At 41.1% G+C, this 24,410-nt stretch overlaps 1 protein-coding gene across 2 annotated transcripts in view; it reads left to right on the plus strand.

The window, feature by feature from the left end:
- LOC128875597 (syndecan) overlaps window positions 1-24,406 on the plus strand; it is a 166,766-nt gene extending 142,360 nt beyond the window's left edge. Inside the window, exons 2-5 of one of the 2 annotated variants that reach the window (XM_054121306.1) lie at window positions 15,321-15,507; window positions 16,210-16,310; window positions 16,834-17,005; window positions 18,026-24,406. In XM_054121306.1, the coding sequence (XP_053977281.1) occupies window positions 15,321-15,507; window positions 16,210-16,310; window positions 16,834-17,005; window positions 18,026-18,207 (642 nt within the window). In that variant the 3' untranslated portion in view covers window positions 18,208-24,406. Of the gene's footprint in view, window positions 1-15,317; window positions 15,508-16,209; window positions 16,311-16,833; window positions 17,006-18,025 lie in introns of both variants that reach the window. The other variant, XM_054121305.1, reaches the window with a different exon arrangement.
- The last annotated feature ends 4 nt before the right edge of the window (window positions 24,407-24,410 follow it).

Below are 24,410 nucleotides of genomic sequence, written 5' to 3' on the forward strand. Positions count from 1 at the left end.
AAAGTTGGGAGATACGTAAACCGCTCGAGGACACGCATTAATTATTATTACGTCAATAATAATAGTATCATTGCTTTTGACATTCTTTATACTAGGCTAAATTTTAGAATTTTAGTTTCAAAATTTTCTCCGCTTCTTTCGCGCACGTATCTACGAAGTATTATCCCAGGAACCGTATTACCAACTCTCCCGCCAAAAAGTCGTCGTCTGCCATCACGCGACTCATCCCTGCGAGAAAATGGCGTCGCGTCACCGCGGCTCTCGTCACCGCCGAGATTGAATTTTTATCAAAAGATTCTATTACGGCCGCGTTTCTAAGAAGCCGTGAAATTCCTGATATTCGAGGAATATTTCCGCGTCGCGTCACGTTGGAGAGATTTACTCCTAGCCTAGAACCCGGCTAACCTCGCGCCTTCCTCCGAGTCAGCCTCCGCGAAGAAAACCGCGATTTATAGCGTGAATCCGAGTCGACGACGGATAAGTAACGCTAGCTACGTGTAATTAAGTGTCAAAAAGACGAACGCCGAGGAAAGGGGTTTCGCTATCGAAGGGGTTGACCTAGGGGCTCGAGGGCCGAAACGCGCTCTTTTTCGCCGAGGGTCGTCGATCCACCCCAACGAAAGGCAAATGGATTCTTTTCTTTTTTTTCTTTTTACGCGTGTCCGCAAGCGACGCGGGGAAATATTTGCCTAATTCGTCGCTTAGCATGCGGAGAAGCTGGTCCCTCTACGCCCTCTGGAGTCCAACGGGTTGATGTTTCTTCGCGAGGGGACCCTCGCCCTTCTCAACCCTATCCTCCTAGTCCTTTTTACCCAAGGACCCTTTGTCCCCATTTTCTTTCTGCTTCGACGGTACAACGAAGGCGAGGGGGAATCGAATTAATTCTATGATCCGTTGCGGCTGGGATCCTAGCCCTCTTGAATTTAGGGGAACGGATTGGTTTCTTCAGGGATGTTTGACGTTGTTGGGGGCGCAAGGCGGATCTAAAAATTAATCTAGGCTGTGTACGAGGAAATGTTTAATAACTCAGGGCTTCTCTAAGATCCGAGGATACGTTTGCAGTTGATATTGGTAGCAATTGGTTGCTCTGTGGATGTTTGATGTCGTTGCGGAGGTAAAGCGGTGCAGTTTCTGTTTCTCTTTAGGTTATAAATGACCCGTTCGCCTGACGTATTTAATTCACCTCGGCGTTTATTTGTTTCTCGTGGCGGGCGCCCAGGTAATTCCGTGCAGGGTTGCAGTGTACTTCAAAAGAACTACACGGGTCTCCAAAGGACGTAGACAAAGGCAAAGACTTCGGTTTAGCGAAGTTTCGTGTTCGCTTTGTAACGGGAGAGTTAATGAACATTTTCGCTATTTGCATTTCCTTTGTCCTCGCGATTCTTAGCGCACAGTCGCGTTTTCATCGGTGGATAACCTCGATTACCTGCAATTAGAAGTAGATTAGTATAGATTTCAAGGTCACTTGCGGCTCGGGCAATTTTAACTAGAATTTATATTTGCTCCGAGATCGGTGAAGTGCGTTATACAGTAAAGTCTCCTTAAATGCACAAGCTCGTGACTAAATTTTTGCATTTAAGGAGACTTTACTGTACTTTGTACACAAGCTCGTGACTAAATTTTTGCATTTAAGGAGACTTTACTGTACTTTGTACACAAGCTCGTGACTAAATTTTTGCATTCAAGGACTCTTTACTGTACTTTGTACAAGTAAAAGTACAAATACTTTGTACAAATACGGTAAAGTCTCCTTAAATGCACAAATGCAGTCACGAGCTTGTGCATCTACGAAGACTTTACTGTACTTTGACAATATCTGACATCAAACCTTGTATCAAAGTGATAGATTGCAACGTCATTCGAAGGTTATTCATGTAATTCTACCTGAAATTTCTACTTTTTCTTTAGCTACTATAAAGAGCACCGATTTCGAAAGTAGCACGAAGGTTCGCGTAAATGCTGCAGCAGTAGATGTTGAAGCGCACGCGTTCATTTGCATAATTTCCCCGGCTAGATCAAAATCGAGTCGTTTCGTGTTCCGTTTCGCAGCGTTTCACAGACGGCGGAACGGATGAATAAAAGAAGACGAAGAAAAAGAACGAAAACAGAAGGTCTAGAATGAAAAAATTATCGCAAAATAAACCGGCGAGGATAGCCGAGCTCGTCTCCCGACGAGAGTGGAGGGAAGAATAAAAATTTAACTAGACGTATTCTGTATTCGTCGGAAAGGAGTGTTAAACCAAAGAGGTGGAACAAAAAGTTAAAGATAAGAGCCAGGATCACGTTCTGGGAAGCTGCACTTTTTATTCGACCCTTGCTGGAATATCTCTTCATTGCCCTCCCCCTGGTCCTCCCCGCTTCCTCTCAAATTGAGTCTCTCTTGAGTATTTCTCGGATAATGCAAGAAGACGCGCGGACTTTCTCCGCCTTCGTTAGCATAATTCCCCTTAACGTTCGGGGGAGGGAAGGGGAGGAGGCGGAGGTTAGATATTCATTAGCGTAATTCCCGGTAATGTTTAGCCGGCTAATGTGCTCATTCTGCGGAAAAATCTTGGGTACTCGACACACGATTTTTATGTACCTCGTTAGCCTCTCGCGGGAGACGATCGGTGTCTCCAATCCTTTGTCTCCGGATTGTTTTGTTAGGCACTGGGGAAACCGCAGACAATGGAACGTTTTACCCGCCAAGTTTGCGTGGGCGGCTCCTTCGAGTCGTTCAGGAAATTCGAGGGAACCCAAGGATCGGTTTTGTCCATGTCACGGTGAGCAGGATGTTCCCAATCTAACGTGGAAAAGTGAAACAACTTTTTCAGGAAGATTTTATTCAACAGAAAAAGTGTTTAAATAGTCAAATTATATGGAATAGACTGGAAGTGTTAGATACGCTCAGTGGCAATTGTCCAAAGGCCTCGATACGGCGTTGGAAAGTGAAAGAATTTTTTCAGAAAGATTTTGTTTAACAGAAAAAGTGTTTAAATAGTCAAATTAGGCTGGAAGTGTTAGATGCACCCAGTAGCGATTTCTATTGAGAAAAAGTTGAGAATCGTGCCTCGCCCGGAAAGTGTAGAAGTTAAAGGAAGAATAGAGCCTGCAAAACCGATCCTAGTTACCTCCACTCGACCCAAAATTTCAGTTCTGGAATTCCAAAGGTGGTTCAAGACTGCGGCGCAGCTCGAGCTATTACACAGAGAAATTAAAAAACGTTGAAGGGGTTAGCCTACAACTTTTTCCTCGGAACGCAGCCCAAGTCTGGCGCATTGTGACCACGGTGTAATCATCGTCGCGATAATTGCGCGGCCACGTGGTCTGGCTTTATGCATTTCGACGCATCTCCCAAGCCCAGGATGCAGACCAGCTCGTTAGCGAAATGGAACGCGATTGCAACCCTAGCCTGATGCGTTTCACGCGGTCCGTCTGCTTCTTGCCCTTCCCTCCCCAGACACCGTGTCTCTTTTTCCCTCCGTGCCAACGATTATGCACTTCTTTCGTTTTTTCCCTTACTTTACGCTACTCCTTTGCTGACTCCGGGGCTTTCATGGTAACGCAGTTTTTCTGGATTCCCTCGGGCTTTCGGTTAGAGAAGCTCTCGCCACTCCTTGGTCCGTCTCTTACTCGCTTTCTTGGCTTCACTTTAGCGCGATTCCCTTTTGTTCTTTCCTGGGTTCTTGATACCGGGGATATTGAATCCGAGTTCGTCACATGGACCTCCTTTCTTCTGGTGCCTACCGGAGCCCCAGAGGCTCGAACCGTGTGATTACTTTGTGACCAAAGTCTTTCGATCGACAAGTTTCTGGAATTGTTGCTGCCACTGTTTAGAACAACGATCCTAAATATTCTAAATATTAAAACTTGGCGAGTCGGTCTTTCTTTAGTTGCAATTAATTCAGGAAGCAAGTGGGACCTCGGTGATACATTAGAGATATTTCTTAATTTATTAAGAACATCTGAAAAATTAGACCAGGCAATCTTAGATCTCCCTGAACCTGTAGCAACCGATACTTTGTTATCTACTATTCACCCTTTGCACTCGAAGCCATTTTGCTGCAGAATGTGCTAAAAGGAACCACGTTGTATTAAATAATGTAGCCCAAAGGGCATGTAATTTATTGTAATGCTACTTTGATTTATTTGTTCGTGATACTTCGAATGGAAACCTCCAAAGAAGTGTGCGGCTTTGAAAATGTTGTGCTCCAGAGAATTTATCTTGTTTGATCCTTATCAAAGTCCTCTGGACTTCTAATGTCCCCTGAGAGGGGACATCTCAGTCCAAAGGGTTCAAATAACATTTTCTGCTCCCATCATTGTATGACTTATATAAATATTAAGCACAAACTAACACTAATGCTGCGAAAGTAACAAATATTATTGATTCAATTATGTCCCTTCGCCACCACCCTTTTACCTTCGGTAAAAGTACTAAAAATCTAAGGTGGCAACACTGCTTCAACCGCCATTCCGCTATCTGTCTCTCTGCTCGTCGCTCTCTATCGCGACAATTCGATGCTCCGCGTCTCCCAGCCCTTTTTCATTTACTTGAATTATTTCCGCGGCGGCCTTTGATGCCGATGGACGTCCGGTGACAAAGGTAGCCCCATTGCATTCGATTTTCGTCGACGGGCGCACGCAACGAAAAAAAAGACCGATGGTTTTCACGAACGGCTAGGACACCGAGTTTTTGCCAGCCGACGAAATATTCTGCGGTCGCGACAAACTGAAAATACGCTCGCAATTATCGGGCGGAATTAATTGGACGTTTCTCTGAAAGCGCGTATCCGACATATTTTTCATTTCCTGTTTCGGAAAGTGTTCCTAACCTCAAAACATTAAAATGTGCGTTGGTTGAACGTTTGATCGTGAAATAGATCGATGGATGTCGAGTTTAAATCGAAATGACCAGAGTCTAGAGTTTGAGTTTAATTTGGGTATTTATTGTTAGATGTTGGTAACTCTAACCTCGCTACTCAACTGCGACTTTATCGACCGTGCGATGTATAACCTAAAAAACGACACCTCTTTTCGATCATTCTTCGAGAACATCCGAACGAGAAAACCTGGAAGCTCCCTCGAACATATCTGGTTTTATCGCTAAAAAGAAGAAACGAAAACCCACCTGAAAGTCGAGAAAAACGAAATCGAGGATCGATTCCACGCCGAGCATCCGCAGCTCCATGCGTTTCAAGTTTTTCCTAACCTCCGAACGCACGTGTGACGTTTTCCTTCGGCTGTGTCAAGAACAAAAAAACCCGACACGTGGTATTATACATTCATTTAAATTTTCCGATCAATGGAACTCGTAACGCCGTTGTAAGAAATAAACGAACTCTCGCACGTGTTGTAAATATCGTTACTCGATAATTGGAAGCAATTCACCATCGATAGGCGAATATTACCATCTATATCATTAGCGCTGTTGTTGCTAATCACATCGCCCCGCGGGCGTCCATTATTATCATCGCAACAAATCTATTATTAGCAGTGTTACTTGCACGGGTTTGAAAGCAATTTTACCAACAAGTTACACGCTTGCAAACTCCCGCGTCGTTAAACGCTGCGGCTTCTGTTCGAAGCGGCACCGAAATTAACCGACACGAAATTGTATTTCACGCTGAACAGACTAATTCCACGGAATGGAGATGATGGCGTCTTTATCCACGGTTACGGCCAACGTGGAGGGAGAGGAGGAGGGGGGGGGGGGAGAGGGTGCGCCACGCGTCGTTATGCATTTGACACCTTACTAACCTTACTTTACCGACGCGTCGGTGAGCTCTGCGATAATTTATGCGGCCATTTCGGCATTTTCGTTCGACTGGAAACCGTATTAACATAGTCACAAATAACCATTGTAGTTGATGTGCTCTTTCGTTCTTCTTAAATAAAATAAATGACAAAAAAAAACAAGCTTTGCCTTTGTCGTTCTCAACGATTGATCCAGTCGAACGGTCTCGATTCTCCAGATAGTGATAGACACAGTTTTTAATTTTTATTCTAGCTTTTAAGCCACGAAATGGACCTGGATTACAATCCACTAAACCATTTACAGCTTCACTCATACCACCATACTCAATATCTTACGTACTAAACTTAAAATCGATAATCCTTAATCTACATACATCGAAGCCTTAAACTACCCTTAACATTAAATTGTCCAGATAGTGACGCCATCGTAATTTCATGGAGGTCAACAGAAAACAGTTTTAGATTGAATTATAATAGGAAAAAGAATGACAAGGAAATGATTTCCCTTGGATACTCTCACGCACGAGTTTTTGTAACGCCACAGTCTTCCTAAATTCGAGCTTCTATATACTTTAGCCGTATCCAAGTTTTACGCTTCAAAGAAAGTAATCTTGTAGAAGATAGAGAAAAAAACAGGAGCGTATAAAACGAAATTGGCTAGCGATAGCGTCTCGGGATTGAAAATATCGCTCGTGGGGGTAGGATTACCAACCGTATTCTTAAAAGAGTTTATGTACGCTTAAAGTGGTATAACAACGTCTTACTTTCCACTTATCGAAGCTAAGAGTAAATTTATTAAAACAAAAAAAAAACAAAAACTAGATAGAACAAATTTGATCGAACATCCTGGTTCCTACCTATTTACCTATTTCAATTTGCGAGGGTTCTAGGTGAAGTCCGAGCTAGGTCATTTAATTAAAATTTTACATTTACGTCCCTACAAAGTGTACCGTAGGTTTGACACATTTATGGTATACCCTATCGTCGAGAATCGCATGCAGAGTGTATGCATAATATATTCCGTAATATAGTGTTACTAATATTTCATTTTCCATAAGTGCATAAATTCTGTTTACGCGTGGCGTATGCTTCTCGTATTTGCATACGCTATAAATGGTAATAATTGCGCTATAAAAGCGTAATGAAGTCGCCACCTATTGAAAATGTTAATCCAGAAATTTCATTTTATCGATTATACACATTACGGTATCATAATCTCTCCCGAACCACACGTATCATCGTCTCCTTTTGAGGTGTATTCTCCTAATTTCTTTATAGTTTTTACTTCGACGGTTGGTAACCCTGCTCGTGGGTACGCCATAAAGAACGGCGGAGGCTTAGTTCGGCGGCGCAGACGAAAAATAATCATTGCTGCCGTAATTCATCGCGAATTGTTTTCGTAATATGATTCAAGCACGGTCTGTCAAGCGTGAAACGAAATTCAAGACCGAACCGCTTCAAATTCATCTTTCCCTCTTCGTCTATCATCTCGTCTCGCTTCCTACCCCGTCCTCTCGCTCGCTCTGTCTCAATGTCTGGATTTACTCTGTTACGCACTTAATGAACCGTTTCTGCCCCCTTTTGCGGCCACGAGAGAATCGATCCCTCTCCTGCGGAGAGCCAAACGAAATCTAATCGGTTGAAATTTCGTCCAGGAAGTTCCACCTCGAGGAGCACGTCCAGACACTCCTCTGCGTGTACGAAACCGACCCTTCTCCAAATATACTCGCTCCATCGGTACTCGACCAGTTTAATTATCCTCTTGTTGAGGAAATTTCGTGGTTATCGACTTTCGAACCACTGGAACGCAACCTATACCGCCATCTGGTTTCGTTGCGTATATCGCGCGTTGAAATAAAAAAAAAAAAAGATTACATGGTGGTACAGGGGCTGGCAAAAGTTTAGAAAACAGGGAACTGTTGGATTTGTAGGTACGTTTCGTTTTGTAAAGTTTTTTTTTAAATAAAACGCACTTCAATTGTTTTCCTGTTAGACACAAACTCAATATATCTTTATTAACACGTTGATCGCCACGTCACCTATAATATGGGCGACAGTGCTTTTCACTGAAAAACGAAAACTATTAATTCTGAAAGTTAAGCGTCATAGAAAATGAATCTAAATGAAATACTTGAATTTTGATGAAGTTACAGAACTAAATACCGAAATAAATATTTCATTACGCAGTTTCCAAAAGTCTGTAAGCAAAATTAAATCGCAGTAGAATGTTTCAAGAGTATTAATCTGGCAGTGATACCAGATAATCGCATTAAACTTTACTCGACACGCACGCCGATTCGCAATCGCGCACCGTTCTTCTTCCAACCTCTCTCGAAATCTCTCTCTCTCTTTCTCCTCTCCACCACGCATATTACCCAAACTTGTTACCTTTGTATCTGTACCCTATACAATTGCTTACAGTTTGTATGGACGAAAGGATATCTAAAAATAAAATTGAAATGTAACCTTGTATGAACAAGAAACGTTCTCTTTGTCCATAGAAATGTTCGTAAACTTAAATGTATTGTCGTCTAGAAACTTTTGCGCGGCACTGTAGCGCCATTGTGTTGACGTTCGTTGGGCGCATCGACAGGTTTTGTTTTTGGAGGTATCGGCCGCAAGATAATGGATGGGATTTACGTTTTTATTTGTCATCGGCGGTGTAACTGGTCGTATGTTTGGTTAATCAATGCCTCTTTCCGTGTGTGGCCAGGAAATTAATTCCATTTCTCTATCGAAGATGTAACAACCTATTAACATGCACATATTTAGGTTGTACTTCCTGACATGGGAGACATAACCTATCAAACTCGTTTCCAATCCCAACGTAGGCTTGTGTCCAGGGTCGGCGTGACCTTTTGCGGGGCCGGGTTCAAAAATTTTGCAGGGCCCGAATTCATATTCAAATCCTACGTTTAAATTTTACAACAAGGAATTATTTATTTACAAATGCTATATGTATAATTCAATAAATATACATCAAAATTCAAATACGCCTTTGAATTTTTCCTAAAAGTAGCCATGAACTTTCCGGACAACCCGATATAATAACGACTAAAAATCAATGTTTAACACAATTTTTTTTTATTTTGATATAAAATTGCGAACAAGTGTAATATTTTAAATACTATGCCAGATTTACTAGTACGTGAATCAAGCGACAGTAGTAACTCTACAGGGTGTCCCAAAAATGTTGTAACACCTTGAGAGGGGTGGTTGGGGAGATGATTTGAAACAACTTTTTCCTTAGCGAAAATGTTGTCCGAGGCTTCGTTGAGGAGATATTAACGGAAAACACTGACCAATCAGAGCGCGCGTATACCGTTGGAGCGGCCGCGGTAACGAAGGCTACGAACTAAGCGGCCGCGTCAATGGCCTTCGATGCACGTCGAGACACTTGTTCGCGTACAAGCGCGGCCGCTTAGCACATAGCCTTCGCTACCGCGGCCGCTCCACCGGTATCCGCGCGCTCTGATTGGTCGACGTTTTCCGTTAATATCTCCTCAACGAAGCCTCGGACAACATTTTCGCTAAGGAAAAAGTTGTTTCAAATCATCTCCCCAACCACCCCCTTTCAAGGTGTTACAACATTTTGGGAACACCCTGCATATTGACTTGCAGCGTAACTGTAGAGCCTCCTTAAAGATACAAACAAATCTAAATTTAATAATTAACTTGACTCTTTTAGTCACGAATGTTTTATTTATCTAACTAAATATTAGGGGTACCAGAAAGTAATGTCGTTTCTGTGAATGTCAATACTTGTTTATCATATATCAGCTCATTGTATACCAGTTGATTTTTATCGATCAGATATTGAAAATTTGCACACTAGATAACAAAAGGTTGTTGATAACGAGGCCGATTACATAATTGATTAAAAATAAAAACTTGTTATAAATTTATTTGTTTGAATTTAATTGCTAAGATACATTACTTTCTGGTTCCCTTAATATTGAACATTTAAAGTGTCCGATCCAATATGACGGAATATCGAATGTTTGACAAGACATCCGTTGATCCGTTTCTGCGAAACGCGGGCTGTCTCGGGTTCGCCGGAAGTTTATCGTGTCTCCATCTTCGAACGCTCCCCGATGTGTTCTTTTCAATGTAAACAGAGTAAAAACGAGGCAAACGCAAACGCGTGACTGCCTCGCGAAATATACGAGCTAGCTACGACGGGATCTACGGGAACAGCACGAGTTAAGATCCAAGGATTCGAATCCAATATGGAAGATTCCGATCCTATTCAAATACGTGGCTTTCCTCATGGGAACGCGACATATGGAGGTTTAAGGTACAAGCGAGGCACAGAAGTATTCGTACTTCGCCAACTGCTCACTTCAGACGATTGATACAATCTTTTTCTGACAAAACAGATTTGGTATTTAAACATTTGAAATATAATCTGGATCGTTGGTCACAAAACTAATATTTAGATAGATAAGTAGTCTGAAGTAAACTCGAGAGAGATTACGAATACTCGTCTGACTCACTCGCACTCTTTGGTTGGACATGTAGATTTTCAATATTTATTAACACGTTGACTGCCAAACGAATATTCTTGAAAATTTCTGCTAAGATTAAATATTATTTAGACTATCGGAGTGTAGGTAATGAAACATTTATCGTGGTATTTAGTTTTGTAATTACATCAAAATTCAAGAACTTCGTTTAGATTCATCTCCTGTGACGTCTAACTTTCAGAATTAATCTTTTTAGTTCTTGAGGGAAAAACACTGTCATACCCATATATTGGGCGACATGCCGATCAACGTGTTGATACGAAAAATAAAATTTTTAAAAAATAATTGAGAATTCCGAATTCGAATTTCCCAGACCCATAAAGCATTTTCATTCGCGTCGAAATGTCACGCAGGATATCAATCACGGCGAACGAGAGGTGGCTTAATAAATCCCGATGGTTCGATTCAAAAATATTTTCGTTCGTTCGTTCGTTCCATAAATCCATCGTCGAGGGTGGAGAAAATTTAAATAAATCCCGGACGTCTGATGGTACGGTCCTGGACAGGTCCTCCCGTTTTATCTGCGAAGGAGCGATATAGAGTAGCCCGGAGCAGTGCCGTCTACAGGCTCCACCCGGTACTACGTCAGTGTAGTCGCCACTCGGCTCAAAAGCGTATCGCAGTCAATCCTCCGAAAATTCTCATATTTCGTCGCTCGAGACTTCGGAACGCTCTTCGGCTTCGTTACCCTCCCTCGTAAGTAGTCTCAGAGTTCTCCATTCCGTTCGATCGCGACCGATTCGCGTCGAATAATCTCGAATCGCTTTTCGACTCGCGTTCGAGTTGTTAGACAGGGGAGGGGAGGGGAGGGGAGGGGGGGGGGCAGAAAAAAAAGGCGGGACAAGGAGGTCTCGAGTGCCGTGACCTTAGCCTTTAGGCATTCGCACGTCGTGGTTGTTAGCCTTTTGCGGCGATTATTACGGCGATAAATTCGTGGGGGGCGAAAAAAAAGAAACGAACGATGCGGTAGAATGCGCGAAAGAGGTCGATAACATCGCGCGCCCGCGCAATTCTTGCGTTTCTTCCGCGGACAGACGGAGAAAAGAAATCGACGAAGAAAGCGGATCTGTGTGCGTCGAGGGTTCCACGGTTGTGTCGACTGCACGTGAAAATAGGCCCTGTCTCCCCCTCTCGTGTCGCCGAACTACGCACGAAGGAAAAGGCCGGTGCGTGTAATTGTTTAAGCTTGTGCAGTGAGTGGGTTGCCCGGGAGGACGAATTTCGTGTTATCGATCATGCCGGCGAGGGACACGCTCGCGGATGCATCTGTTACAGCCGATGCGTGAACTTGGTCGATGTATACGGGACAATCGAACCGTGAACTGCGGCGAACGCGTACATTTACTAGGGATTTCGGCGAAAGTATACGTTCGAATCATTTCCATTACAGCTCGAAAATTGACGAGCTCGTTCAGCGATGTACGAAGCGTGAACTCCGATGGATGGATTTACTAGGGATTTTTTGAACACTATACCTGTGTAGGTTTTATTTGTACCTATTTCTACTGCGATCGAATGACTAGTCTTAATCTGTTATTTTTTTTTAAACGTAATTTTATAAGAGGAAGAGTTCCACGATGAATCAAGCAACGAGAATTTGACTATTAAACTTCTGAAAATTCACCAATTTTTCCAAGTATTTCATACATTCGTTACAAACGAATTTCTTTTTATTTCATAAATTCAACATATTACTTGTATTAGGTTGTCCCAAAAGTTTCTTTCGTTTTATTAATAAGTAACACGTACCCGATATTTTATGTTTAATGTTACATTATTGAATTGTGTACGATTCATTTTCCTCCATTACCGTTACAACATCAATATCTAAGAAATTAGATTGTCTATTTATCGAAACACTGTCACATAAAATAATTGAGTGCAAATTACGAAAGAAACTTTTGGGACGACCTAATATTTCTTTAAATATACATAGCCACGTAATGTTTATTTCTTGAAGGTGATTTTATTCCCGAGAGAGGAAGAGTTTCGTTTCCATGATACACCAAAGCAGCGTGAACGGATGTCTCTTTCGTAGATAACGTCGTTTGACTAACAGAATTTCCTTGACCGTGGGACGTGTCGCCTCTTTAGTAAATAATCCCGTACGGTAGGCGCGTCAATGTCAACAATGTCGCGCAATACTTGCGACCGCATCATGAAATCTCCTGAAATGCCGCACCCTTTTCCGTTTAGAACGACGATTATATTCGACCGTGCCTCGTTCTTGTCGCGGTGAGGTTAAAGTATTTCCTTCAAAGGCTCCTCCTCGCGCAGTTATTGCTTTTAAATTGAATCCTTAAGGAATTTCATTTTTCCCAGGATCCTCCTTTCTTTCGATCGCCGTACCCGCAGCCGCTTGTAACGACCGTCGCGAAGTCTGAATTGATCGCTGTTTTAATTAAAAGAGCATCGTGAAAAGTTCGCGAACAGGAAATTGGAATTGTTCGCGTGGATAAAGGACCTCCTCGAGAAAGGGATTCAGAGCCTCGAGAAAATTCTAGGCAACTGGTATCGCTCCTTAACGTTACTCTTCGACGCCTAATTGCACGATATTAACATTTTTTCAACTAACAGAAATTAGTAATGCAGGAGGAGCACCATGAAAATTAACGCAACGGGGATTCGAACTCGGGACCTCTGGATTCGCAGTTCAACGCTTTACCTACTGGACCATCTCACGCTATAGCATATTCGATGCTATACGTGGTGTTAAAAAAAAAAGCGTTCAATATTTATATGGCGTACAGGGCACACTGTACCGAGTAAACAAGTTTTAGTAAACATAGGTCCAAAGATCAACCGTTTCCGAGATATAAACATTTTTGTTTGCTAGTATCATGATTCACTTACTACTGAAATTGAAAAAATGAAATTGACGAAATTGTCGGCACTTGAATAGAAACATTCAGAACGCAATTTATAAACACTGACATAAACATCGCACGCGATAGAAGCAAGTAAGTCAATCATGATACTAGCAAACAAAAATGTTTATATTTTAGAAACGGTCGACCTTTGGACCTATGTTTACTAAAACTTTTTTACTCGGTACAGTGTGCCCTATGCACCATACAAATATTGAATGCTTTTTTTTTTTTTAACACCCTGTACACAACATGTTCTTTGTATCGTTACGCCGGCGGTGGTGGCGCATCGAGGAGTAGACATATTTTGTTAATAATCAACACGTCTTTTATAAAAGAATACGAACTCAGAACGTTTATTAACAATAACAAGAACTCAATCGGTAAACACGTCTGTTCGATAGCAAGTCTGGCGACGTGTTCTGAGTTCTTCAAAACGGGTTCTCAAAACTGAGTTCTTAAAAAAAAAAAAATGTCTACTCCTCGATGTGCTAACAATTTAAGAGAAGCAGGCCAACGTTTCGTCGATCGTTCCAACATAAACGCTTCCATTGAATAATATGAACGAAATAATATAAACGGTTCGCCATTGAAAATTGTAACGAGCGAATTGAATCGACGCTCGTAATTTATCGACGTTCGTTATATCGCGGATTTTTGCCAAAAGGATTCGATTTTAAGCGTCGACGGCGGATGAATCGACGATCGGACCCCCATTATGCGATCGAGTGCGCATTATAACGCGCCCCCTGTTCGACGAATGCTCTTTCCGCGAGAGTAACGGCCGTTGCGTAAATACAAACGATGCAGATGACGCCACTGTAGCGGCGTGATTAGTTTCCTCTGGTAACGTCGAAATTTCGAAGCGTTCGGATGGCTCGTTTCTGTTTGATTGTTGTAAAGCGTGTATATAAACGCTTTGCGTCCCGTCTACACGCCTCGACTCTCTTTCTATCGATTGTTCACCAACGCTTCGGTGTTTCCGAGAGACACACGGGTCAATGGGTTTCGCATTACGAGGTCCCAGGAGGGGAAAAAAAATAATCACCGATACTTCGTCTCAATAGGAAACAATTCGTCCAATTATTATTATTACTTGCTCTTATTGAAGTGCCCGAGCGGAAAATTGATAACACGAGCCATCGGTGGTTATTCGAGCGTGAAAATTGGTCGTTGAAAATGAAACAAGAACGTTTAATATTTTAATAGTTTAATATTTTAATAGTTTAATATTAAATGGTATTACTCGAATAACCATCGATGACTCGTGATATTTATTATTATTATTATTATTATTATTATTATACTATATATATAGAGAGAGAGAGAATTCAACAGAAATTTATTTTGGTGTTTGTTCTGTAAGAGAAACCTACTGTACAGTCGTAAAGTAGAAAAGAATGAAATTGCGTGTACGTCGAGGGTTCCATATTACATTGTCCCGGCGTATTTCAGGATCGAGAAAGGCTTTCGAGAAAAATGGTCTCCCAGCCATAAAAATTTAACGCTCACTCCGTCATCTGGCCCCGTTTCCTATTTACAAGAAGTCGCCAAGGATATTTCACGGGAATGGAAAGAAAGAAGGAGATCCGCGGGGGGTCGATCGGCAGACAATCGCGATAACTCACGCCATTTGTTATTCTGGACTTTATTGCGTGTCACTCCGGCATTCCAGCTGCGTTGACTAACCGGAAACCGGAGGTCATTCCTCGAAGCTCCCTTGACGTGGTCTAGCAGACTTACTGCTTTTAATCGTTGCACTTCTAATTGTACGCTTATGCAATTTCTAATGTTCGATTGTTTCTGATGTATTCGGTGACTCTGTATTCGATCATTTATAACATTATTATTCATTATACGAAGAGATTTAGATGGTTCGTACTTGAATGTGTTTAAACTAGAGTTACGAATAATTGAATATAGGGGCAGAGAATTGATAGAAACGTGTGTAGTTACTTAAAATTAAAGTTGCTAGCAATCTGAACTGTTTGACTGTTATTTGAAATGATGATTTTTTACGACTGGATAATAAGAAGATGTATAAATAACTGGATATAATTAAAATAAAAGTCGCCAAGGATTTATTAAATTCAACATCTTTTTCTTTTGGAGATTTCACATTTATCTTTTAATATTATTAAGGATTCATCTAAACGGAAATATAGTATAGGATTCCTTTTTGTTCCAGAAGGATCTACACGAGAAGGAGAGGACGGTGGGGGGAAGTTCGACGTTCAATCCCATATCGGACGACCTCTACCTAGACGACCAGGGCCCTTTGGAGGGTTCTGGTCGAGGTGGCAACGAAGGTCGCGACGACCTTGAAGCATCCGGTAGCGGCCTTGGCCCTGACGACGAGGACGGCGACGACGATCACGGTAAAATGACACTGATATCAACTCCAACTTGATATATTAGGTGTAGAAATTAATTCTGTGCTTTTCCAAGACAAACTTATAACCATACAACTTTTCAGTTTCCCTTGGAGTTATTAATAATTAAATATGTCAAGGGAGGCAATTAATTTCTGCATCTAATAAAACATTAATCAAAATATGTTGGCTACTGAACTTTGTATACATGACAATCGTAATGTCCTTCAAGTTGAGACTTACATAACGTAACAAAATGTCGAATGAATATTTTTACTTAAATTATATTTAGAAACTGTTGAACGTAAAAGCACAGAATTAATTTCTGCGGTATATTTTCAAACTGTGGTCGTGCCGATTCACGTGAGACCGATGGCAGAGACAAATCGAACCGCGAACAGACAGAATATATTCCGTGGCGGTGCACGAAACCTGAACGAGTATCGCGACCGCGCGTCGCTATTCGCGACGCGTCGAAATCATTGCCAAATTTGATTAAACGTGAAATGAAATTGCCACGATGGACCTCGATTAATTTAATTTCTTCGTCATTCGCCATTAACTCGTCTCGACGGGGTGAACTGCTGTTACTGAAGTTTCACCTACACGGAATCTCGATTATGTACACTGCGAATGAATAATTTTCTTTGCGAGATGTTATTTTTACTGATGTATAATTAATTATGTTTTTCTTTTCGTTTGTCGCAGATTTCAGCAACAATAATAGGATAGACCCAGTGCCAAACAGGCCAACGGAACCTGGAGCACCATACTCTGTCGATGAACCGATTGTAAAAACTAAAGAACAGGTGAATATTATCGTAAACTGTATTTATTGTTCCTGAATATTTCGGCCTGGATAGAGATAAGGTGAACAGAAAACATATATGTAACTTAGAGTAGTTCGATTTAATTATTTAAACTCCTGAGGGATACTGAAACATATATTTGTTTTTAAAACAACAGGTGAACCTATTTTTTAGTGATTGTATACTACAAATATTGCGATTTCTATTTTAAATAACATCCAAGAAAATAGAATAGAAATCTCCCAACCTAAAATATACCTCAAATTCTCTCCACATTTATTCTCTGTATCTGCGACGCTGAATTTTTTAGCGTCGCCCAAGCGTAGCGTACGCGAGAGCGGCCGCGTTAACGTTGAAAAATTATCCTACGCCTACGTCTGTGCAATGGGGAAACCCAGCATGCCCGCCGAAACGCGTGTACGTTAAGGCGGGTTATTAGATTTGTTTGTAAACACACGGGGCCGCCCCTGCTAAGCAGCCGAATTAAACGGATTTAAACTGATTAAGCCGTGTCCCGTTGCAGACGATCGTCGAGACTGTAAACCGACCCGACAACGAGGTCGATGTAATCGAGCCCTCAGGTGTCGAGGACGACCACTCGGACAACACCGACGATATCCACGAGGTTTACATCATGAATCCGAAACACGAGGACCGCGCCAGCTCCTTCTTTGCTCAGCCAGGTGTGCTGGCAGGTGAGTTCTTTGAACTTATCGTGCATCAAAATGTATTTATTATGTGTAGAAATTAATCGCGTGTCTGTATACTCTTCGTTTTCTTCTTACATACTGTGTTACCAACGTAATTTCTGGTTTCTAGGTTTTCAATGTGAAAGATTGAAGCTTAAACTGCAGTTAGAAAGAATTTATTGCGAAGGCACAACATTAATTTCACCGTCTAATATATATTTATTCTGAAAGTACTGCAACTTGGTCCGTTTCAATCCTAATAAAAACGTGCACGTTTCCACTGCACCGTTGTACGATGAATGATTCATCGAGAATTTAGGGAACGGAATGCTTTTAAACGGTAGATTTCCCCGGGTCCGAATCCCGTCAAGGGATTGCGTTATTTATTAATACGATCCCCGTGGTATTAAGCCCCGAAGTATAAGGGTAACATGCAGATCAACATTCCAGTTCCACGGGAACGGTATTTATTCACGAAGGTTCCGTAACTCCGACGAAATTCTGGGTTAAGTTAACCGATCCAGGCCCCTCGTAATAAACGCGCTACATAATTAACAGACTGAATAATGAATCCCTTGTGCGCGCAAAGCCGCTCCCGGCCGTTTCAGATTTTAAACCTTTTTAGCTGTCCAAAGACCGTTACACGGTATACAAACTCCACCGTAATTATCAGTCGAATAGAATTTTAAAGAACGTCCAAGATGAAAGTTGATTGGATTCATAGAGTGTACGAGGTCAAGAGACAGTTTTTCATAGTGCCATTTTTCTCCAAATTAATTCTTACACGGTCGTTCAATTAACACTTTATCGACTGAGATAACATTTAATGCTTTTATCATTATACGAATTATAAAATATTATATAAATATTAATCAGAAAGCGTTTCTTATCAAAATAAGAAATATTGTTAAATTTTCAATCGCTACAGTAAAGTGTTGATCAATGAACCCTTTGTCAAGAGTAATTTTGCTGTAAACGATTCGGATTAGCGAGAATCAATTACTAACCAACTCGTAACTTTTCTAGCGGTGATTGGCGGCGCAGTGGTTGGATTGCTCTGTGCGATCCTTGTGGTGATGTTCATCGTGTACAGAATGCGCAAGAAGGACGAGGGATCGTACGCCCTCGACGAGCCGAGAAGATCGCCCGCGGCGCAGGCGTTCCCCAAGCCAGGCGCGCCGCATCACAATCGAGAATTCTACGCTTGAGGCGACAAAGCCTAAACTGGCTTTGACACCGCCGAGTTCTGCCCCACGATGCCACGCCGAGAAAGACGATGTCCTTCAACCGAATTAAACGCCGTCGCCGACGACGCAACCGCGGAATCTCCCACGAGGATCCCAGCGAAACACCTTCGTCGACCGACCACAGGGAGATTCCCATCGAGGGGAAAACGTCACCGCAACCTTCTGTCATCCTTCGATCACGCATTCCCCTCCTCTATTCCGTCTTATTGTTTCTCTTTTCCTCTTGCGCAGTACTTCAGAACACCCAACACCATTCAGTAATTCGGACACAGTTTTCTTTTAGACAAACACCTCAACAAGCGTTTGTTTAGGCAATCGATCACTTTTCGCTGGTGGATCCTCGGCTTGACTCTACTTTGCAAATAGGACTTAACAATGTTAACCCCTTCAGACCTCGTTGCACGTAACAATGTACATAAAATTCATCGAGTTCGACGAGCGTGATTCATTTTCGGTGATGATTGTGGAATACTTTGATATGTTTGAAAGGGAAGATAAGGTACTATACCATCTATTTAATGTATTACGTTTTTTGTGTTATTTGGGGTTTCGTGTCAGCAAGTTGCAGTATGACAATATTTTTCGTAGCTTTAAAATAAATTGGGTCTGAAGGGGTTAGGCGTCAGGAGTATTCACCTCCGTTGAGTCGAGCATCGATTTTCTTCAAACGCTGGTTTTTTCTGCGTGTGATCAGCCTTCCAAGTACGACTGTCGTTTGGTGATCGAAGGAGAGAGGATGGGTGATTAACTCCCCCATCGAGTCCTCGTCGGCAAGGTCGCGCCAATTCCAGATGCATTTACAGCGTATTCAGAGCGTATATGTATTTAGGCGTATATATACGCCCCAACCCCCTTATCCCCCTGTACAGGACTGAGAGCGCGAAAATTCGTGGGCGATAAACGCTGCTGGTATATCGTTAATCATTCTGCCTCTGGTGGAAGGAGGGAAGGAAGAAGGATCGTTGCGCCACCCGTGATTTCTCTTCGACGCCAATCCCGTGAACCGCGAACCTCGTTTATCAACGTTTCCTCTCGCCTATCCCTCCCCCCCCCTCCGATCCCTTTTCCTTTTATTTTTCGTTTCTCCGTTTAACGAGCATCCAGCAACTAACCTAACCCAGACCTGATTCGCGGGGGCGTCTTTTTTTTTTAACACTTTGACCAAGGCCCTCGACCCGCCGCCGCGTTTTCTCTTTCTCGAGGCCCGGTTCCACGGAGCCCAAATACATTTCGTGAATTCACGAGGCTCGTTGGCGAAACGAAAACGGAATTCAACGAAATTCCAATTTCAATCTATCTTCGACAGCTTCTTATTTTCCAAGGGGTTTGGCGATTCTTCTGGGGAACTATGTTTCCTAACATTTCTTTTCGTCTTTTGGACAGTTTCGTAGCGTATACTCGTGATCGATGGTTTGTTAGTAGTTATAAAAGTAAATGTAACGTTTCAAGAAGTTTAGAAGTTAGAAGTTAATAAAGTTTCTCTTGCAAGAAACATCGCCCGACTGTAGCGCGCCGAATTTCATGTAACTTTGCGTAGAGAATATTGGTATTCGAGGAGTGAAAACTACCCCCCAAAAATCGCGAATTTTTCGGTGATAATTTTCACTAATTGTCGAATTGTTTTCAGTGCTCTGTGCGCAACGATTTATTTAATGAACGTGTTACAGTTGGGCGATGTTCTCTTGTTAATCGACGACTACGTGCGGTACATAGGTGAAATTGTAACTTAAGGTATTCTTAATTTTTTAAAGGTCATTGTTATTTCTAAGATACGGTATAGAAATATTGAATTATTTATGGATTTATGGATAGAATGAATCTCGCGCGATAAATGATCCCAACGTTTTGGTAAAAGTGAACGATGTCGAAACACGTTTTTAATACCAATATTCGGCAGGAAGTGTGAACAATCAAGAATACATATGAAATTAAGTTGTTGGCACAAACAATCATGATGTTCCCTCAGTGCAACACCTGATCATTATTTATAAATTTCTTTCCGTTGTTACTGTGTCGTTTAATCGGTTTTTAATAGGGAACTTAAAAATCCTAGAATGGTATTTCGAAGGTTAGATATCTACAAGGGTTAAACCGAAGCCTCGAAACGGGTGTCTTAAAAGAAAGCGGTTGTATCGATGCCATGCACTTAGTGGATAAAAATTCATCGTGCCATTTTAAGCACTATAAGTGACAACGTTTTGCGCGACAACCGATTCCTCTCGCCACGGTCAAAGGAATAAAAATGGCCGCCCACCACGACACCTGAAAGAGACAAACGAAGCACAACGCGTCTCCGATATCGTTCCCTTCTTCCACCCCTCAAAACTAAAGAACATCTTGTATCTTAACACTTTGCCAACCACGCATTACTCGCGAATCGCACCTAATACCTTTGCCGAATTGAAACTTTTACAACTTCTACAATATAGAGATTTGTAACATGAAAATTCAAGGAAGTACGATTAACTCCTAAGTGATTGAAAAGATATTCAGTAGTATCTAAGCGGTTGTAATTTATCAATGTTACTGAAACTTATTTATTTCTTAATGAAATGATGTATACACATTTACGATAATTGATCGGGTCTCGATAGATACTAAAAGTCTAACGGTTTTTAATATCAATCTTTGATTTTAGGTTGGCGTAAACCAACTCCCAAATCGGTTGGCAACGTGTTAAAGAGAAAGGCTTCTTCTTCTGCTGGTCAATAGAGATTCTATTTGCCATGGAAACAAAAGACGTTTAAATTTCCCGCGTGCACGCGGGATCGTTTCTCGTTCTGACCCGCGAAAGGAACACGTACGCGTGCACGATACGTGTTTGCTTTTCGTTGACAGCACGCGAATGCCATATTGAAAAAAGCGAGACTAAGAAACGAAGAGATATGAAAAGATTTAAACAAACAAACAAAAAATGGACACATACACGTGTATATCTATTTGTTTCAAGATTTTTCGTCCGCGATATTTATCCCACGATCGATCAGTATCGCGAGGTTGTAATAATTTATTGACTTTTTCACGTAGGACCAAGCGATTCCCCCCTTCTCTCCGCCCCTTTTTCCCCGGGTCCTTTCTTTTGCTTTCCCCTTCATTCTTCCAACGACCCTAACGCAGTGGCGTAACCAGGAATTTTAAGATCTACGATAGAAAATAACAGTGAAATTGAATAAAATTTTTGTGATAACTGGACTTCTGTTCGGTATTTAATATGAAGCTTGTACCGATAAGATGCGTATAGTTAAAAGTGTAATCAGAAATCGACTGCTATCTTTTTCTTTTTGTGCAAGTTGAGGGTCTAAAAAATTAGTTACGCCATTGTTTTATGGATCGTTACTATGTCTCTGATTTTTCAAGATTTTAACAGCGTCTCGGTCACCTCTTCCCAGGTAGAACGCAAAGTAACTGTTTATTCGTAAAAACTTTTATAGAGAGACTTTTTATCTGCGAATGAATCCTCGACTCGGAGAAATACCTTAAACGGTGTAACCGATCGAGAGATAGGAATTGTTTCTTTTTTTTTTTTTTTTTTTTTAATATATTGCGAATTTAGTCATTAATCGATATCGTAACATTATCGTTATTCGAAAGTAGCGTACAACGTAGATTCGATTGTTAGCCGCGCCATCCACAAATCATTGTTTCGTCACATTCTCTCCACTTTCGAACGATGGAAACTCGTAGAATTTAGCACTATCTTTTAATACTTCTTAGAAACGCGATATCAATTGACGTGAAACCTATCGACGTTTACATGACAAGAGTAAAATAATGGGTGAGGCACCGGAGGATTCCTAAACGTCGTAAAATCCTTGTATATATGATGTTATGCAGCTATAATGTCTTATATATAACGTTATGTCATTATTAATGTCCTGTGCAATAATAATATGAATTTTACGTACACGAACCGTCGCATTTATTATCACACGAATCGACCAATAAAATTAAAGGAACGTATCGAACGTCGTCGAACCATTTGATTTCAAATAATCACACCGAGACGACAAATTTTGCATTTTTTATCAAACGTTCGAAATAAATGAGCACACAACTATGAAACATATTACGGTGGAAGCGGAACGTGTAATTGTAGACTTTGATTCGAATGATCCAATGATTTCTTTAATAAAAGCAACAAGATTCACAGAAATCGTGATAAATTGACGAAAAGAGATTCTACCTGGGTCGCGGGAACATGGGCGCCATTCCAGAGTCCGATGTGTCGGGGTAAATTAAAATATATCATGCCGATACTGCCATGTATTACATAAGGAACACCATTTTCGTACGAAAATCGTCGCGAACCTGTTTTGATTGATCTTTATTCGAAACGCTAGCCGCGTTTATTTTTCTCGTTTTTTTTTTCTGCGATATATTACCGGTCGGTAAAGCAGTGATTAATTATTACGTGTCCAATCGCCACCGGTAAGGTGTTAATAACAACAGTATCACATACAAGTCCAACTATACAGTTGGACTTTGATACGATCGTTGGATGTTACGGGCAAAGCGTTTAAATTTAATCATCGTGTTTAACATCAACGTCGTGCGAGGCGGTAGTTGTTTCGACGCCATCTTGTGCAAATAATGCTTGTTGCTTCGTCAACTACTTATTAGAGATATTCAATTCTTGTCAGAAAAATCAATTTTGAAGCAAAACGAGCCCTTAAAAATCATTTTTCTCGTTATCGACTATCTCTCGCGTATACTTTAGGTCTTTAGGTTAGATTTGCATATTTATATTTAAGACAAAGAATTGACCAGAAATTAAGTGGGAAATTGATTATTGTTTCGTCTAGAGAAGATTTAAGTTTAAGAAGCGAACATCCATATTATTGCTTGGTACGACGTTGCTGTCTATATTTTCAGTTATGAAACACTTCATCTATCGGCGACATTTCTCACAGCTTCTAAATCGATCTTATCGATTTGTAAAATGGCTCGACGCTATTTTATAAGCTTATTTATAATGCGTCTAGACGTCTCGAAGGATATTGTAACGATATGCGTAGTAATAAAGGTATAACTAAGTGTATTGATAGGGTCGACTTGGAAGAAGAAATATTTAAACAGCTATTCGATGTACAGGTTATGTTGGATGATAAAATTCGCGAGTAAATTATCGATACATAGGTGAACGATCGAAAGGATAATATGTCGGTATAGAGTGTACCGAGAGATATTGTGTTTAGGGTAAAAACGATTACAATAAATGGAATCCAAATCAATTTTCTTTTCTGTTTTTGCTGGAGAATTAGCGAAACGTTACGGCAGTACCTAAAACCAGTCGCGTAGAATATTAGAGAAATGTTATGCTTTGCCTTTAACTTTTCGCGATAAAATTAACATACACGACGCGAGAATATCCGACAAATAAATAAAAAGATAATAAAGCAACGTGTACGCTGCATCTCCACGTGGCTCATTTAATACTCGAAGAGGCGCTGTCTACGTTCTATGCGACAAGAAACAAACATTAATTGTAATAAAATCATATTTTATAAGAGGATGTATTCCGTATGAACGCTATAGCAATGAGAAGTCTGTCTAACACTAGACGAGAACCCATAGGCCAGGTGGACGAATGAATAATAATTTTAAAAAGTGAATATAATTAATATTTAATGATAACTATAATTAACACTGTTATTTTGTAAGTGTAAGTACTGTCTACACCCTGTCCTCCCCGAGTCGCCCTGAGCTCCGTAAAATATATTACGTGTACGTGTATATATTCGCGTGGTTGCAGGTGCACACCACGTATATACACGTATATATATTTATATAAAGTTATACAATCGCCCGCCTTGGAGCATCAAACCGTGATCTTTTCCGTGTTCTTTTTTTCTTATTCTTTGTTTCATCTGCAATACGGGTACAGAGGACAACTTGGTCGATGCTAGAAGTTCCTAGGATCTATATAAATCGACTGAAAATTCCCATACGTGTCTCGATGATCTGGAAATCCCAAGTCTGTATATTTTCTCAAGCCCGAGAGATCGCACGTGTTACTCCGTTGCGGGCGCTTACGTTAACGACACGTTATTATTAACAGAAATTAATACTAATTGCACTATGTTAGTATGGTAACGAACAATACTGTATGTCGTCGCTCCTATTCTGTAAATAAACACTGTACCGTGTAAGGAAAACCTGACCCG

The sequence above is a fragment of the Hylaeus volcanicus genome, chromosome 4 (genome assembly GCF_026283585.1).
Source record: "Hylaeus volcanicus isolate JK05 chromosome 4, UHH_iyHylVolc1.0_haploid, whole genome shotgun sequence".
Classification (NCBI taxonomy): domain Eukaryota; kingdom Metazoa; phylum Arthropoda; class Insecta; order Hymenoptera; family Colletidae; genus Hylaeus; species Hylaeus volcanicus.